Source organism: Lynx rufus, unplaced genomic scaffold, assembly GCF_022079265.1.
Source record: "Lynx rufus isolate CCGP_SWC_20201006 ecotype Redwood Valley unplaced genomic scaffold, mLynRuf1.p SCAF_2, whole genome shotgun sequence".
NCBI lineage: Eukaryota > Metazoa > Chordata > Mammalia > Carnivora > Felidae > Lynx > Lynx rufus.
The window spans coordinates 188,931,522-188,946,981 of NW_025814834.1; the positions used below are offsets into that span (position 1 = coordinate 188,931,522).

The 15,460-nt window shown below is 46.6% G+C and overlaps 1 protein-coding gene across 1 annotated transcript; it reads left to right on the plus strand.

The window, feature by feature from the left end:
• Positions 1-7,973: 7,973 nt before the first annotated feature.
• On the plus strand, positions 7,974-13,450 carry LOC124514368 (L-amino-acid oxidase-like). Its single transcript, XM_047082362.1, has 7 exons — positions 7,974-8,079; positions 9,079-9,293; positions 9,781-9,893; positions 10,922-11,123; positions 11,644-11,712; positions 11,919-12,055; positions 12,619-13,450. Exons 1-7 carry the CDS (start codon positions 7,974-7,976, stop codon positions 13,448-13,450), a joined length of 1,674 nt encoding a protein of 557 aa, XP_046938318.1.
• The last annotated feature ends 2,010 nt before the right edge of the window (positions 13,451-15,460 follow it).

Consider the following 15,460-nt stretch of genomic DNA (forward strand, 5'->3'; position numbering starts at 1 on the left):
TGGTGAGTCAAAGTCCAAGTTGCTAAGCCCAGGCATATCCTCCATCCCTGTCACCATGGCCATTTTGTTCATGAGCCCATTGGGCAATGCTAGTGGTGGTTGGGGAAAGAGGCTGACAGGTATCCACATTCCATCCACTGCACTACTGAAATCCACTTCTGCTGAAGGCACCCTTTGGTGAGCATTCACACAGGACACAAATATCATCATATTCTGTGTTACTTGAAAGAGGACTATCTTTATAACTTCCCCAACTGTCTTCCAAGTCCCTGGCCACCTAGCCAACCCACTGGTTACAGTCCATTAATTAATATAGATTCTTACCTCTGGCTGTTTTCCCTTCCAGATGAAACGAACAATGAAGTGCCTTGTTGATGTTCTGCCCCTAGGAGTATTTCTTTCCACCACAGGCCTTCAGGGATGTCCCAGAAAAGAGCTAGAGTAGTACAGCTGTCCACTTTCAGGTGGTGTCTGTGTATCATGCAGACCCATCTGTAAACTGGGCTTGGCTGTTCTCTTCCTTATCAATTAATCACAGGGAACCTCCGTGAGACCATAGGCATTTGGGCCACTTCCTAGTGCAAATTGCTTGCACCTTCAGGGACTGCTAGAGTCCAACTGCATACATTTCACTTCTGTTTGATGATGTATTGTTACTGTACATGACAACTTTTAACTTGGTAAGTCAGACAACATCAAGTTTACAATGGGAATTTAGGCCACATGGTGATTTGGTGACTCATGATCAAGTGTTCAGTTTCTACTAGGGCCCAACAGCAAGTCAAAAGCTGCTTCTCAAAAGGAGAGTAGTTATCTTCAGAGGATAGCAAGGCTTTGCTCCAAAATCCTACGGGTCTGTGTTGTGATTCACCTTTCATGGCCTAAGGCTCCAAACAACATCTCTATCTGCTACTGACCCTTCGGGCACCATTAGATCTGCTGAACCATATGGTTCAAATGGCAGAGCAGCTTGCATGGCAGCCTGGACCTGCTGCAGAACCTCATCTTGTCCTGGGCTTCACTCAAAACTATAGGCTTTTTAATCCCCGTCACCTACTTAACCCATTCTCAGATTATCTTCTATGCCCTTACCACTGTTCCCCCAAGACAGTCATCGAGTCAGGCAGTTCAGACAAAACTTCAAGGACAGAATCTCTGTCACTCTGTTTCAAAGAGTGGAAAGAGGGAGACTTACCCAATTCATTTTATGAAGCGAATTTACTCTTGACAGCAAAACTAAATGCCGGCAACGCAAGAAGAGAAAATCATTGACTAACCCCACAAATGAACATAAGCACAAAAATCATAAATATAGAAGTCTGAAGTCCCTCTTCATTCATTCTAAAAACAACAAAACTGTGAAAATGAATTCCTTTCATGACTTATTTAGAGGCAAAACCTGGGAAGAGACTGATCTGACCTAGCCTGAGTGATCATAGGGTGATTATAGGGTGCTGCCCCCACCCACCTGTGTTCTGTAAGTTATTATTTAGAGGAGCCTGAGAGACACGACAACTCAAAGTGTGTGATATCTTGAATGATCTTGGGAAAGAAAAGGGTCATTGGAGGGGGAAAGAACCCTAAGGAAATCTAAATAAAGTATGGACTTCAGTTAATAGTAATGTATTGGTGCTGGTTCGTAATTGCAACAAACGTACCATACTACTGAAAGATGCTGGCGACAGGGGAAACAGGGTGTGGGGTATGTGAGAACTCTATACTATCTTTGCGAATCAGATTTGTTCAAAACAAAACAAAAACATAAACAAACCAAAAAACCTCTTCTGACTCTTCATCCTGTCATCCTGCACGTACCTACTCATTTTTCTGCTATCCTTTACTCTCCTGTCCAAATTTCCTCCAAAAAAAAAAAAAAGCTGATATACTCACTGTCCCAAATTCCTCCTCTCCTTCTCTTTTGAATCCACTGTAATCAGGCTCCTGTTGTTAAACCAACGATCAGTTCTCAATCATCACTCTAGTGGAAAGCATTTATACAACCGATCACTCCTTCCTTGAACACTTTCTTCACATGGATTCCAGTACACCTCACTTCCTGTGTTTTCCTCCTACCTCTATGGTTCCTCTGCTCAATCTCCTTTATAGTTCCCCTCATCTCTCTACCTCTTAAAGGTGGTGTGCACCTAGGCTCAGTCATAGAACCTGTTCTCCTCTCTCTCTCTGCTGAATGCCTTTTGTGTCTTCAAACATGTGCTACCCTTCAGGAAAGAATGACTCCAAGGGCAGAGGCTGAGGCTGTAGCAGAAGCAGAGGGCAGGGCTGCAGGCCCAAAGCATGGAGTGGTGAGGTAGCAGGGCAGAGCATCCAGCCACAGAAGGGTGTTCTCCAGCCTTGAAACCTAATGGAATTTGCCCTGCTGGATTTCAAACTTGCTTGGCTCCTGTGACATCTCTATTTCTTCCACATTCTCCTTTTTTCAATGGCATGTTTACTCTATGTCTGTTCACCTTTGCATTTTGAAAACATATGACTTGTCAGGTTCTGATGACCACAGATGGAAAGGCATTTTGTCCTAGGATGAATCATACCCAGAGTCTTCCCCGTACCTGATTTAGATGATTTAGATCATCAGGTTTGGGACTTTGAGCTGACAATATTTAGATGAGATCTTGGAGTAAGATGATACTGTAATGGATTGAGACTGAGGGATTTGGGGCTAAATATGTTTGGCACGTGAGACAGACACGAATTTAGAGGGGCCAAAAGGTGAACTGTGATGAGCTGAATAGTGGTCCCAAAAAAGATATGTTCAAGCTTTAACCTCTGGAACATGTGAATGTGACCTTATTTGGGAAAATGGTCTGTTCAGACACAATTAAATGAAAGATCTTGAGACAAGATCATCCTGGTTTAAGGTGGGACCTAAATCCAATGATGTCCTTATAAGAGAAGGCAGAAAGAGATTTGAGACACTCAGACACAGAAGAGGAAGACCACGTGAAGGCAGAGATTAGAGTTAGGCAGCCCCAAACATAAGAACATCTGGGGTCACCAAAAGCTGGGAGAGGCAAGAAAGGATCCGTCCCTGGAACCTTTGCAAGGAGCATGGCCCACACAACAATGTGACTGAGGACTTGTAGTCTCTACAACTGTGAGAGAGTAAGTTTCTCTTGTGCTAATCTGTGATGGCAGCCCCAGGAAACGAACAGAATAACAGAAATGATTGAAAACAAATGCTCAAATACTTGTAAACAAATGTTCATAGCAGCACTGTTCACAATAGCCAAATGGTGGAAACAACCTAAATGTACAACAATGAATGGATCAATAAAATATGGTTTATACATACAATATTGTTCAGCTATAAAAAGTAATGAAGTACTAATACGCTCTACATGTGGGTGAACTTCCAAAACACTATGTTAACTGAAAGAAGACAAATACAAATAGTTATATACAGTATTATTCCATTTATATGAAATATCCAGAATAGATAAAAGCTTACACAAAGAAAGAAAATTGCTGGTGGTCAGAAAATGCAGGGAGGGAGGAATGAGGAGTGGCTACTTAATGGGTACAAGGTTTTCCTTTGGGGTGATGAAAATGTTTGGAACTTGATAAATGTGGCAGTTACACAATACTGTGAATGTGCTATAAATACATAGCAAATGTGCCACTGAATTGTACACTTTAAAATAGTTAATTTTATGTTATATGAACATCTCAGTAAGAAAAAAGTTCTTTAAAAAGTACAAAAATCAGGGGCACCTGGGTGGCTCAGTCAGTTGAGCATCTGACTTCAGCTCAGGTCATGATCTCACAGCTCGTGAGTTTAAGCCCCACATCGGGCTCTGTGCTGACAGCTCAGAGCCTGGAGCCTGCTTCAGATTCTGTGTCTTCCTCTCTCTCTCCCTCTAACCTACTCGCATTCTGTCTCTCTCAAAAATAAATAAACATTAAAAAAAATTTTTTTAAAGTACAAAAATCATACTCCAAGAACTTCAAAACATTGTTGAAATAATTAAAGACTATGTAAATAAGTGAGAAAACACCCTACATCTATGGACCAGAAGATAATACTGTTAAAATGGTAATACTTCTTGAAGTGATCTACGGATTCAATGCAATCCCTACCAGAATCCCAGCTGACTTCTTTGTAGAAATTGACAAGCTGATTCTAAAATTCATATGGAAATTCAAGGGACTTGGAAAAGCAAAAAAATTTTTAAAAAGAAAAACAAGGTAGGGGGCACCAGCGTGGCTCAGTTGGTTAAGTGTCCAACTCTTTGATTTCAGCTCTGGTCATTATCTCATGGTTCGTGGGTTTGAGCACCACATCGGGCTCTGTGCTGGCAGCGTGGAGCCTGCTTGGGATTCTCTCTCTTTCTCCCTACCTCTCCCTCTCTCTGCCCCTTCCCTGCCCGCATGTGCATGCTCTCTCTCTCTCTCTCAAAATAATAAATGAACTTAAGAAAAAAAAAAAAAAAGGAAAACAAGGTAGGAAGACACACTTCCCAATTTCAAAACTTACTACAAAATGGTCATCAAGACAGTATGGCAGTACAGAAATAAAACCACGTGTACATGGTCAACTGATTTTTCACAAGAGTGCCAAAATCATTCAATGGGGAGAAGAATAGTCTTCCTAACAAATAGCGCTGGGACAACTGGATAGTCTCATGCAAAAGAATAAAGTTGGAACCCTACCTCATACCATATATAAAAATTATCTCAAAATGGACCAATGATCAAAATAGAACAGTTTAAAATATAAAACCACTGGGGGGGCGCCTGGGTGTCTCAGTCGGTTAAGCGGCCGACTTTGGCTCAGGTCATGATCTCGCGGTCCGTGAGTCTGAGCCCCGCATCAAGCTCTGTGCTGACAGCTCGGAGCCTGGAGCCTGTTTCAGATTCTGTGTCTCCCTCTCTCTCTGCCCCTCCCCTGTTCATGCTCTGTCTCTCTGTCTCAAAAATAAATAAACGTTTAAAAAAAATTTTTAAATAAAATAAAATAAAATATAAAACCACTGGGAAAAAACATAGGGGTAAATCTTCATAATCTTGGATTTGGCAATAGGATTTTAGATATGATACTCAAAGCACAGCAATTAAAGGAAAAAATAAATGATGTGAACCTCATCAAAAATTTAAAATTCCATGCTTAAAAAAACATCATCAAGAAAGTGAAAATCTCCAGAATGGGAGAAAATATTTACAAACATATGTGTATATATATCTGGTAAGAGACTTGTATCTACAATATATAAAAAACTCTTACAAGTCAATAATAAAGAGACAAATAACCAAATGTAAAAATAGGCAAACGATCTGAATGCACATTTCTCCAAAGAATATCTACAAATGTTCATTAAGCTCATGAAAAGATGTTTAACATCTCTAGTCAACAGGGAAATACAAACCAAAAGCACAATGAGATACCACTTCACACCCACCAGGACAGCTGCAATCAAAAACAGATAGTGACAAGTGTTGTTGAAGATGGGGTGAAATTGGGGATCTCATTTGTTGCTAGTGGGAAAGTAGAATGTTGCAGGCTTTGTAAACCAGTCTGGCAATTCCTCAAAAGGTTAAACATAGAGTTAACATATAACCCAGCAATTCCTTTCCAAAATATATACTTAAGAGAAATGAAAATCTATGTCCACATAAAATCTTATAAAAGAATGTTTAGAGTAGCATTGTTTAGAGTAGCCCCAAAGTGGGAAAAACCCAAATGGCCATCAGCTGATACATGGATAAACGAATATGATATAAATAAAATATTCAGTCATAAATGGAAAATTGTTCAGCCATAAAAAGGATGGAGTACGGATACATGTGACAACATGGGTGAATCTTGAGTACATTATGCAAGCAAAAGGAGCCAGTCACAAAAGACTACATATCGTATGATACCTGTTCTGGATATATGTAATGTCTAGGGTGCCTAGGGCTGGGACAATGAGAAGAATGGGGAGGGATGGTTCATGGGTATTGTATTTCATTCTGGAATGATGAAAATGTTTTAAAATTGATTATGGTGATAGTAGACAACTCTGAAAAGACACTAAAAACCATTGAATTTCTCTTTTTAAATGGAAGAATTGTATGGTATGTGAATCATATCTCAACAAAGCTATTTCAAAAAATAAGAGGCAGGAGAGAGAGAGAGAGAGAGAGAGAGAGAGAGAGCCCTTGATCTATGTTTAAAGCCTAGCCATTCACACTGTAACCCCCATGTGTTATTTTATTTGGTTCATCCAGCAACCCTGTAGTGGAGGAATTACTTCCATTTTAAAGATACTATGATTGTGTGTGATATGGTGTCAAATCAAACCCTATCTCCAAAAGGAAAAAAGGAAGCCAGTTTAGAGACCTAGAGAGTGCAAGGTACTATGCCAGGCTCTTCACACACATCATCTCATTTAATCCTGAAGCACCCTATGAAGAAGGTATTATTGGCCCATTTTACAGGTAAAGAAATCCAGGTTCAGAGAAGTATCATAAGCCTTATGTCCCAAGCCACACAGCAATGATGTAATAAAGCAAGATTTGCACCCAGTTCTGTTGGATTCCATTGCTGGTGCCCTCTCCCTTATGCCACCCTGGTTCCCAGAATCTGAGGCCTGTGCCCCTGACACTGACTCCCTCTCTCCCTAGCCCCATGTTGCTTCCCCCATTCCCAGGCCCATGTTGCTTCCTGTCCACTTGTCTCGCCAGCCAGCCTATCTCCACCTGCACTCTACACAGAGAACAAAGAACTAGTCTTGGTACCACAGCCAGCTGGCCTGATTCCCCAGGAGAAGGAATTCCAGTGCCAGAGGAGCGTCCAAGGAAGCCCCCAGAGGACTCAGAGGAAGAGGGGAAAAAACCCTCCCCACTGCAAATGGGCCAACCCAGAGACATCTGCCCAGCCTGCCAGGGGAGCCCCTGAGAGGGGCAGGAAGGGCACATCTTCCATGGGAGCTCCTGGCCAGAATCCCCACCTTGGACAAACTCACAGTGGAGCAGAAAGCTCATGGTGGGACAGCAGTGGAACTAAACATTCTCTAGTGGAGGCAGTTGGGAGCTTTGACTGGGCTGGGAGCCCAGACACTGGCCTTCCAAACCAGCCCAGACACTTAGCCCCAGTCCTCACCCATTCCTGGGAGGTTGGGGATGGCTCACCTGGCTCCCACAGCCCCTTCTCCCAACTAGTACCCAGGTGCTGGGGTCTGAGCTGGGAGAAGGGGATTTCCCTAGGAGGAGAGATGGGCCAGGAGGAAGGAAGGGCCAGGAGGCAGAAGATGAGGCCGGGGATGGGGCCAAGTCACCACGGTCTTTTCACCATGAGGGCCGGGCTTCTCTGCTTGGCTCAGCCCTAGGGGCAGGCCGGTGGGAAGAGGCCAGCAACTGCTGGGGTGGAGCTGGCTCCTCATAAAGAGAGAGAGAGAGCTGCCCCGGGCTCAGCATGAGCTGTAAGGCCAAGGCCAAGATGAGGGGTAAGTGGGGCCCCTCCTCTAAGTCTGAGACAGAGGCACCTGAGTGAGAAAGTGTTGGACTCTGAAACAAGGAAAGGAGATGGAGGGATGGGGTTGAGATGGGTCAGAGAAGGAGTCTGAGCATGGGGCCATGCAATAGGAAAAGACATGGGAACTGAGATGGGTCAGGGCTACGTGGGGGGCTATGCATAGGTCCAGGTGTTGAAAGCGAGTCAAGAGAATGGGTCCAGGTCCAGGTAATGAGTTTAGGGGTTGGGTCCATTCAGAGGGAAGGACATGAGGACTGAGACAGGAATGCTGGTAGCTCAGAGAGACGGGAGAGTTTGTCAGGAGTGAGAATGGATTCAGGGGGTTGAGGTAGGCTTGGACGGTGGGGAGAGGGGGTGAGGCTTGGGGTTCTCTACCATGGTGGCTGGTTACTCCCTCTTCTTTTCGGAGAAGTCACCCTGGCAGAAGTCACCCCTGCGTGTAGTCTCTACAGGGGTTGGCACCTGAAGATCCCTTGCCTTCTATGCATCTTGGGTATCCCGCATGTACAAAGACTGGACTAAGGGCATTCTCATCCACCCAAAAATCCTAGGGCTAGTGCAGGGGGGCACATTGCATCAGCACTCCTGGACGGTCCCCTTCAGAGCAGGTAACACCAAGGAAACCACACAGTCTCTCATTGGAGACTCCCTCCTGGGTGAATTTCTCTGTGCATCAGAGCAGTCAATTTGGGGGACGAAAACCACCACGTCACTCTGGACTTATTGTGTGTTACATATTAACTATAGTTTCCAATCTTGGCTGCACATTAGAAAACGTGGAGGGATTTGAAAAACTACTGTCAGGCTGGAGAGGAGCAGTAGGACTGCCAAGGTCCACGGGGCACTGGTAATATCGCTGAGAAACTGGTCACAGTTCCACCCGAAGAGAACCATGCCTCACACACTCCCACTTTCACACATACCCATCCTCTCACAAAAGCACACATTCGCAAAGAACACAGACACCCTCCGGCTCTGCCACCCAGCCTCACGCTCAGACGCACTCACAGCATCACACACAAGAATGCCAGCACCCATTTCCCTCACAAACTCAAGCACATGCATATATGCCTTCCTCACTCTTCAGACCCAGACCACACCCACCCACTTCGCTCTCCCATACAGATTCATCCACACATTTGCTCAGGTGCCCACACTGTCCCACAGACACACCCCCTCCTATGAAATCACAGACAACGCACAGTCATACAGGGCAATGATCACAAACTTACAATCACTGCAACTTCCATCACAGACAAGCTCACACACACACCCACCATCAGAAGCAGGCATATTCACATTCATAGATGGCTCTGAACACACTCATGGGTTTCCAATCACATGCATACACGTGAACACATGCATTTGTATTTACAACCACACAGCTGACACCAGCACGGTTCGCACATACGTCCACACCCCACACAACACAATCGCCCCCACACAGACACAATCACAAATATGCATGTTTACAACCACACATCTGACAGGTGCTGCCTGACCTCACCACCTGCACGCGTTCATACGGCCAAGTTCATCCTGGGTAGGGCAGGGTGCAGAGCCCGGGGCCCCAGACAGGCAGTCCCCAATTCCCCTCTCTACCACAGGAATCCTAATCCTGGGGCTGCTGTTGGCTACTCCCAGCTGCCTTGGCTACTTTGAGGACCTGATCAAGTGCTTCCAGGACCCCGAGTATGAGTCCATCCTTGTCATGGCGCAGAAGGGGCTCCACGCCTCCCCGCTGCCCAAGCGTGTGGTAATAGTGGGAGCTGGCATGTCAGGCCTGGCAGCTGCCAAGGCCCTACAAGATGCTGGCCACCAGGTGAGCAGGTTTTGAAGGGGCTTCAATCCTTTGCCTGGGGTCTGAGGAGGAGAATCACTTTGCTTCCTTGGGTGGAAAAGGAAAAAGGGAGAAGCTACAGTCAGCTCTTAGATGGCTGCTTATAATGCACTGATCTCTTAGCCCTTAGTTATGGTTCCTCAAAACCCCAGTCTCCCTTGAGATTTGACCCTAGTTACACCTGCGTTCTCACAGAAGCAAAAGCGGAGAAGGGTTATGCTAACAAGAACAGGCCAAGAGGCACTTGGTCCCCCGCCACCACGGAGCACTTCTGCCCCACTTACATTACTCAGGACCCTCCCGGAAGAACTTCCTCCACCACCACCCCCAACCCACCGTGTGGTTATCCTGCACATGCAGGGACCTACTGCTAGGAATTCCAGATGAGAGCCTGTGGCAGGATGGGGATGGGTGTACAAGGTGGGAGAAGGGAAAGCATGACTCCAGCAATAACTTCTCTGGACTCCAGGTAACCATCCTGGAAGCCAGCCACCACATCGGGGGTCGAGTTGTCACATACAGGAATGAGGAGGAGGGCTGGTACTATGAATTGGGGCCCATGCGAATCCCAAAGTCCCACAGGTAAGTGCCAAGGAAGGGATGGGTGAAGGTCAAGCAAGAGGAATTAGGTAGGGGTTGGGTAGGGGGGGCTGCTGCCATAGGGTCAGAGCCTCTCACATCAACTGTCTCATGTGGAGTCAAGACTAACATTGGTCTCCCACTTGACATGGAAGGCCGAGGCCCAGAGACCAGGGTCACACAGAAAATGGTAGGTCCCAAACTAATAATAATAGTTAGCATTAATTCATCAAATTGTGTACTTTGAATATGGGTAGCTTCGTATGTGTCAATTATACCCCATTAAGCTACAAACTAATAATATTTAATAATCATATTAGCTGCCATTTCTTGAGCACCTCTATGTACCAGGCACCACGCTGGTTACAAATCAAGAAACGGGGCTCAGAGGTATTAAGTGACACACCCAAGATTCTCCTAGGAGAAAGTGACAGAGCTCCTCCTCAAAATCAAGGAGGCAACAGGCCCAAAAACATATGCTCGACCCCTAAACTGTAACTGGCTCCTGGGGCAGAACCCAGCCCCTGGTTCTGTGGCTTCTACAGACAAAAGAGATCCCTCACCTGTTGTCAACATACCTCCAAAAATATGACTTCTTTTTTGCCTTATGTGTAAACTGAACCCAAGACTTCCCTCCAAACACCACCAAAACAAAAACAAAATGAACCAGCCTAAACTAGGAGTCTTTAGATTTGGCCTCAACTTACTTAGAAATGGAAGGTGAGATTTCAAATACTGTCTGAAACAAGAGGCCTTTGCCTCTCCTTAAGTCTTGTACTCTGGGATTTCTTAAAGAGCCTTTATTGGGTGATGGGTGAACTCCCTCCTCATGATCTTCCTTGTGGGGGAAGAAAAAACAGAAGAAAAAGAGTTAATACCACAGCAAGAGGAAGCAGGGTTAGAGTTGAAGAAACAGTCAGACCTCTCTGGGCACATGAAGAAACTGGTTTTCCTGGAAATGGCTTCTATAGTGAGGCCAGCAGGAATGAGGTCCTGGGATGGGTGCCATGTTATACCTGTATCTGCTCCAGGCTAGTTCATACCTACATCAAGAAGCTTGGCCTGAAGATGAACAAGTTCATAGAATATGATGGTAACACCTGGTACCTCATCAACGGACAACGTTATCGCACCAGGGATGTCAAGGACAACCCAGAGCTCCTAGGCTACTCCACGAAACCAATGGAGAAGGGCAAGGGTGCTACTAATCTCTTCAACCAGTCCATCACCAAGGTGCCTCCTGCCTCACCCCTCCCAGGATTGGGAAAAAAAACAAGTTCTGGGCCAAGATCACCCGGAAAGTTGTGGATGGACCCAGCTAGCCTGGTTCCTATCTGGCACTCTTGTGATTGGTCCCTCCTCTAATATCCCCTAAGAATGTTGTCACCCCAACCCTAATGCCCAGACCCATCTACTCTCCTGTACTTGGTGATCCAACGGCCCACTGCTTGATGATGACAGTGGAAGGAAAGGGAATCACCAGATAACCCAATACTCAGTAATGAATCAATTCTCTTGGATTGCAGTGAATGTCTTCCCCTTAAATATTAGTCTCCAAAGGTCTTTAAATGAAGGGGAGATTTGGGAGGAAAGAGGAGCATTTAGGAGCTCTTGGAAACACACTTCCCCTAGTCTTTCTATCCCCCACCTCCTTGCCCCGACCCTCTTCAAAGGGACACCCATAGAACCCAGGAGTCCTGCCACTGTTCTATGACTTACATCTAAACTTCTTCCCCTCCCTCCCCTTCTGCAGCTCAAACAAAATCTGAAAAATTTCAACTGCAGCCACCTGGTGTCCTTTTATGATTCCTACTCCACCAAGGTATGTGAGTCAAAGGATAGGGGTAGAGGAGGTCTGTGCTCAGCCTAGCCCACCAGGGTTGTTCTCTGCTGACCAGGACTCTCTCTTCCCACTGCCAAAGACATTACCTCCCTGGAGTCCAGTCCCACCCCCTGCCTGCCCTAGGCCCCTGCTGAAGCCCGTTCCTACATGCTGGGCCCTCCATCTGGCACTCCTACCTCCCACAGGCTTACTTGCTGAAAGAAGGGGCACTGAGCCAAGGAGCAGTAAAGATGATCGGGACTGTGATGAATGAGGATTCTGGATACTACAAGTCCCTCCTAGAGTCCCTGCGGACAGACTTCATCTTTTCCAAAAAGGACGAGTAAGGCCAATTGGGACCAGGGCTGGAATCTGCCCCTCCTCCAACCCCCAGAGCAGAGAAACAGAACTATGATTATTGAGCAGGTCACTATGTGCCAGACACAATTATCTGCACTTTCCAAAAATTGTCACTTTTATTCACCTAGAAGGTCGATACTATTATTCAGAGCCATTTTACTGGAGAGGATGCTTAGGCTCAGAGGGGTTCGATGACTCATCCAAATTCACTTAAGTGGGGTGAGGGCTGGAGCCAGAATCCAAAACCACGTTTCTGGGACTCCTTCTGGGACACAGGACTGCATGGTAACTGAATCCACAGGCTATGGGTCTAGACGGGGTATGTCATCCTGGGACTGTCCCTCTTCAACAGGATTCGGTTTTCCAAAGTATAATTAAACAATCATCCCTCCCTCACAGAGACTAGTTAAGGACATGGAAGGAAGCATCCAGCACAGGCTGCAGGAAGCCAGTTTCCTTGCTTTTCAGACCAGGAGGGCTGCCGGAAACCCAGCAAGGGGGCCTGGTGCCCACACACTCACCCCTGCCCTCCGCTCACCCCTGCAGCTTTTCTGAGATCACCGGTGGCTTCGACCAGCTCCCCAGGGCCCTCAGCACCAGCCTGAAGCCTGGCACCATCCACTTGGGCTCCAAGGTGGAGGCAGTGGTGAGGGACGGGCCTGAGGTCCAGGTCTCCTACCGGGCAGGTGAGCCCAGCTCCGCGAAGCACAACCTCACTGCGGACTTCGTCATTATCTCGGCCTCAGCCAAGGCCACGCGCCTCATCACCTTTAAGCCACCGCTCTCTCCGGACAAGGTGGAAGCGCTCCGCGTGGTGCATTACACCAGCGCCACCAAGGTGGTCCTGGCCTGTAAGGAGCCCTTCTGGGAGCGGGAGGGCATCCGGGGTGGGGTCTCTGTCACCGACCGGCCCTCGCGCTTCATCTACTACCCCAGCCACAGCCTCCCCAGTGGCAAGGGCGTCCTGCTGGCCTCCTACACCGTGGACGATGACTCCCTCTTCTTCATATCCATGACGCACGAGCAGGTGGAGGATGTGGTCCTGGAGGACCTGGCGGCCGTGCACCAGATACCCAAGGATGAATTGCGGCGCATGTGCCCCTCCTCTGTGCTCAAGCGCTGGTCTCTGGACCCCCTCACCATGGGCGCCTTCGCTGAGTTCACACCCTACCAGTTTACGGACTATTCGCTGCAGCTCTTCCAGCCTGAAGGCCGCATCCACTTTGCAGGCGAGCACACCTCCATGCCCCATGCCTGGATAGACACTGCTATCAAGTCCGGCCTGCGGGCAGCCAGGAATATCCAGGCTGCCGTGGACGAGGAGGCCACCGCGAGGCAGAAGACCTTCACTCATACCCAGAATCATTTCTCACCCTGAAAGAAATCCCTGAGGAAATCCGGCAGGAAAGGGGCTGGGAGGTGGGAGTTGGAGGCAGAGACCCAAGAGAGAGGTCACCATTAGTCCCCCGGCCCACAAGCAAGAATCCAAAAGCGCCAAAGAATCCAGTTGGCCAGTCCACAAAGAATCACCCCCTTCTCTCCCCTGCCAGGCCTTGAGGAGGGAAGCAACAGAATCAGAGTAGATGGAGGGTAAGGAGTAAATCAAGGATGGTGAGTGCTAGAATCTGCCCTTAGCTGTGAGGAAACTGTCTCCTGCTGCATAATAATAAAAAGCGAAAAAGAAAGGTTCCAACAATGCCTTAATTTCTGTCATATACAACTAGAAGCTTCTAAAGGAACAGAAAACCCTGAACCACAGCAATATTAAACCACAGATTAGTCACGCACACTTCACAATGCACACAAACCCCATCATTGTGTGCCTCTGCAGGGCGAGGAGGGAGCTTACATCCTGGCCCAACATGGAGTCTACATGGATGGAAGAGATAGGGCTCTTCTCAGTTCTTTCTGAGCCTGTAAGAGCAGGATCTTGGCTTCCTAGAGACACCTCCTGGCCCACAGACTTTTCTACTCCACCCTTACCTCCCCATCACCAACCAGACCCTCTCCCCACCTCTGCCTGTCAGCCTATACACCCCTCTGGGAGGATACCAAGCTTGTTCTCCATACTCACTCTGCTCTTCTCTAACACCTGCCCTGTCCTTCCAGACCCAAATAACTTATTCCCTCTCCCTGAATCCTCCCTTAACTGCCGTACCCAAAGCCTAGGGATCTTTCTCTCTCTTTTCAACCCCTACCCTTCCTCCCTAGAGTCCCAAATATTTGGACAATGGATCTTCTTATGCTATGATGTAATGACTTTGTGAGGGCATATTATCTGTCCAACTACACTGAGAGCCCCCAACAGCTGGGATTATATTATGTATGCCTCAGTGGATTTCCCATAGACACTTAAATATACGTTATTTCCCTCACTCTCTGATTAAATATTTATTTCTCATCTACCATGTGCCAGGCACTATGCTGAGTGCCAGATACAAAGAATGAACAGCAGATACAAAGAGCCTGGGTGGCTCAGTCGGTTAAGTGTCCAATTTTAGCTCAGATCATGATCTCATGGTTCATGAGTTTGAGCCCGAAATCAGGCTCTGTGCTGATGGTGCAGAGCTTGCTTGGGATTCTCTCTTTCTCTCTCTCTCTCTCTCTGTCTCTGTCTCTCTGACCCTTCCCCATGCATACTCACTCTCTCTCTCTCTAAATAAATAAATAAACTTAAAAAAAAAAACAAAGAATGAGCAGCATTATTCAATTGAATCAAAACCCCTACCTGTGTTCCCATACCTCCAATGATTAGGTCATTTTTTATCCCAAATTCTTGGTTATTTGGGCCCGATCAGGCGAAGGGAAGAAGTAAATAACGTGGTAGCTCTTTCCCTGGAGAACATTCCTACCAGGGTGACCTTGGAGGACTCTGAAGACCATTGTGATGAAGTACTATAGGGAGTGTCGTGTCTAGAGATGGCATATTGCTTGGAAGGAAGGGAATAGAGAGAGGAAACACATTTTCTTACTGCATTCTAGTCTATTGTTAAAATCCCAGCTTGCTTTGTTCTGGTTTTTCATTCACCCCTATATTAGTCAGGACTTTTTCAGTTCCAAGTGCTAGAAACCAAACACTAACTAGTTTAAGGAAAAGGAAATGTTTTAGCTTACATATCTTTAAAGTCTCAGGTGAAGTACACTTCATCCAGATCAGTTGGGCTTAGGAATTGATAATTTTTCATTAAGTTTCTCTCTCTTTCTACCTCTTGACCCTGTTTTCCTAACTTAGCTTCTGTATTGAGTTAAATAATGCCCCCCAAAATTCACATCCACCCCCCAACCTGTGAATGTGACCTTATTTGGAAATAGGGTCTTAGCAGATGTAATCAAGTCAAGATGAGGCCATACGTGGGGTGCCTGGGTGGCTCAGTGGGTTAAGCATCTG

Excerpts from the sequence above, each read along its gene's own strand:
- LOC124514368 (XM_047082362.1), top strand. The coding sequence starts at position 7,974 with ATGTACAAAGACTGGACTAAGGGCATTCTCATCCACCCAAAAATCCTA. Across the intron at positions 8,080-9,078 it reads GACGGTCCCCTTCAGAGCAG|GAATCCTAATCCTGGGGCTG; the intron begins GTAACACCAAGG and ends TCTCTACCACAG. Across the intron at positions 9,894-10,921 it reads CGAATCCCAAAGTCCCACAG|GCTAGTTCATACCTACATCA; the intron begins GTAAGTGCCAAG and ends TATCTGCTCCAG.